A 3,191-nucleotide genomic window follows, 5' to 3' on the forward strand; every position below is an offset into this window, starting at 1 on the left:
AGTTCCCGGCCTCGCTAAAGGACGCCGTCTCCAGGTCAAAGTTCCCGGCCTCGCCGCGTTTCCATGTTCGTTTGGCTGAACAGGAAATGAGGCGTTTTGTCTGGTGGATCCAGGAAACGACTCTTGGAAAAGGTTCTCTGTGTGGAAACGCTCCTCACAGCAGATGTGGAGGCTGCATTTGGTTTCACTGAATCAAACAGAAACAGGCCTTCTCGCCGACGACCAGCCAGATTTAAAACCTCTTCAACCAGCATGTCAGCAGAAACAGACGCCATCGTTCAGATCTCACAGCCGGCAGAGGAAACAGGAAGGACCGGGTCAACCTGGTTCCAGAACCTGACCGGGTCAACCTGGTTCCAGAACCTGGAGCTCTGACATCATCCACTCAGGCTGATCATTAACGGAGCGGGAGACCCAATAATGACGGTTCTGACCCGCATTCCTCTGGGCGCAGCGGCACGTGGACACGCTGCGCTGCTAAACCCCAGAACAGATGTTGGGACGGGTCCACATCTGTTTCAGCTCAGGTGGACGTCTGGCTCTGGAGCCGGCGTGTAATTCCTGAGACCACAGCAGAGGTCAGAGGTCATAATCCTGCGTGACGACAGCACAGCTGTGTGAGATGTTAACCCCTAGTCAGCCCAGCACCACTGAGGCCTAGTCCAAACATACACACGCATTTCTATAGTGGAGTTTCATATCACTAAAAATGATCATTTATAAAAACTACGGCCAGATTTAAGGTCCTTCAAATTACAGCCTGTGACAAATAATGCACTAATATTTCTACATACATCGTCTTATGTTGTAATAACTTTATATTGTGATGCTTAAAGGCAGTTTGGCTACACTGCCCCCTGCAGGTTTGGTGTAAAACAGCATTCAGGAGCGTATTTATGTTGGTTCATACGGATGAAAGCCTTTCTGAAACCCATCCCAGTGCAGTGAGACCTTCATGTCATGAAGACAGTGTGGACAACAGCTGAGAGACACGAGAGTTAAAATGGCCTCTGTGGCTTCAGGGTTTTCAGAAATGAAGCTACAGCGGAGATCCAACTCTGCTTCTTGCTTCTCTTTCCATACTAAACCTTAAACCGACAAATCTGAACCCACCACAGCGTCATCTGCGTAAAGCGTAAAGAAGACTTACGTCTCTGGAAGATGCTGCGGAGTTCCTGCTCGATCCTCAGGCAGATGGATTGCGTCAGCTCCTTGGATATCCTCTGGAAGGCGTCGAAGTCCTCCACCGTGTAGACGTGCGTCTCCGCGGGGGCGTTGGCGATGGCCTCCAGCTCACTTCGTACGGCGTCTTTAACGCCCACGGCAAAGATCTCCACGTCGGCGTTCCTCAGCTTGGTGGCTGGATCTTTGAAAGCGTCGGACGACTTGCCGTCGGTGATGAGGATGGTGACGCGGGGGACGTTGGCGCGCGCCCCCCTGCTGCTCTGGAAGATCTTCTCCCTGACGTAGGTCATGGCCCTGCCGGTGTTGGTCGAGCCGCCGCGATACGGGAAAGTCCTCACCGCCTTGACCACGGCGTCGACGTCTTGGTGAGTGTTCAGGTGGAACTCGGTGTGCGAGTCCCTGCTGTACTGCACCAAGGCGATCTGGACTTTGTTTGGGCCGATGTCAAAGGTGTTCACCAGAACTTCGAGGAAAGCTCTCACTTTGGCAAAGTTTGCCACGCCGATGCTGTAGGATCCGTCAACCAGGAGCACAACGTCGGCCTGCACATCCACCCCCAGAGAGCACTCTGGAAGGAAACCACGAACACACAGAGCCGCTTTTAACTCAAACAACAAGACGTGCCTTCAGCTCTAAAACAGCCAAACATTTTCATGGACGCACCCAGGGAGACTTTAACAGGTTCTGTCTTCTGCATGACCGACACAGGCTCACTGGCCATCAGGGCCTGCAAGGCGAAAACGTTGACCTGGTACGCGGTGTCAGGGGAAAGGTCTCTGACCACCACGGAGGTCTGAGACGAGGCCAGGTACAGATCCTGCTGCTTGCTGCCGGCCGTCATGGGGATCGTCTGGACCCGGTAGCCTGAAACGTCTCCGCCGGAGGCGTCCCAGCTCACCCGCATGGACTTGGAGGCCACCTCGACGACTCGGAGGTTAGAGGCCGGATCCACGACTGCAACACAAAACAGCTGGTTTTCATTTAGTTTGGTCTGAAGAAGCTGCAGTAAAAACAGAAACCAAACCTAAAGCAGCTGCAGGCAGATCAACTAAATTCAGCTAGAATCTAAAACAAACTCCATTAACTCTGTCCTTTGAACTTTGAAGCCGACTGATGATCTGAAACATGAAAAAAATAAGCAAAACTTTTAAGGCTGTAAATACTTTTTTGCTGCCATCTCTGAGTTTAAAAGATGAATTAACCAGCTAATAAAAACAGTTCTGCTAACGCTAACCAGCTAAACCAACAAGCTGTTTACTGGAAGTTAACATGCTAAACTATTTTCAGAAGCTAGCACTAAACTAGCATGGTATTTAGCAGAAGCTAATGCTAAAGTATTGAGCCAACATGGCGAAGCTTCAGCAACTGATGGGGTCAGAAAAAACTTTTTATTCAAGTGAAAGATTCCAACACAGCTAAGTAATTTAGCACCGCCAAGTTAATGTAGGGGACGATAAGTGCGCTAAATGATAGCAAATATGCTAATGGCCTGCTATTAGCAGCTTAGCGGCAGTGCGCTAAAGCTTCTGACTAGTAGCTGGTATTTCTGTTTGGGATGTAAACGGTGATGTGATTCACTGCAGCCTGGGAGAACCTGACGCCGCCAACAGGGCGGTAACCATGGCAACCATCAATGTTTTCCCCTCCAGCTGCTTTATTATGGCTGATTAGACTCAGAAAGAGTCAGGCGACTGGGCAAACATGTCAGGAAACAAAGAAACTTTCCTGCAGCAGAGAGGAAAACAGAGACGCTCTGAAATGAACAGAAGGAACAAGATGTCTGAACCTGAACTGGTCCTGCTCAACACAAGAGTCTGAAGAGGGAAATTAACTGATTGATGCCACTGAGAAAAGAGAAACTCGACAATAACGATCCACACTGCAAAAACACCAAACCTTAACAAGATTTCAGTTTCTAGAACAAATATCTCAAATCACTCGAAATAAGACAAAATGAGCTCACAGTTAACGTTTCAGCAACATGTAGGGGAGGGGGAGGGGCGGGG

The 3,191-nt window shown here is 49.8% G+C and overlaps 1 protein-coding gene across 1 annotated transcript in view; it reads right to left on the bottom strand.

Moving 5' to 3' along the window:
- Positions 1 to 3,191, bottom strand: part of col12a1b (collagen, type XII, alpha 1b) — a 100,980-nt gene that overhangs the window by 80,744 nt on the left and 17,045 nt on the right. The window contains exons 8-9 of the mRNA XM_017302095.1: positions 1,849 to 2,139; positions 1,151 to 1,753 (exon numbers count right to left, since the gene is read on the bottom strand). Of these exons, the coding sequence (XP_017157584.1) occupies positions 1,151 to 1,753; positions 1,849 to 2,139 (894 nt within the window). The remainder of the gene's footprint in view (positions 1 to 1,150; positions 1,754 to 1,848; positions 2,140 to 3,191) is intronic.

Source organism: Poecilia reticulata, linkage group LG21 (genome assembly GCF_000633615.1).
Source record: "Poecilia reticulata strain Guanapo linkage group LG21, Guppy_female_1.0+MT, whole genome shotgun sequence".
Lineage (NCBI taxonomy): Eukaryota > Metazoa > Chordata > Actinopteri > Cyprinodontiformes > Poeciliidae > Poecilia > Poecilia reticulata.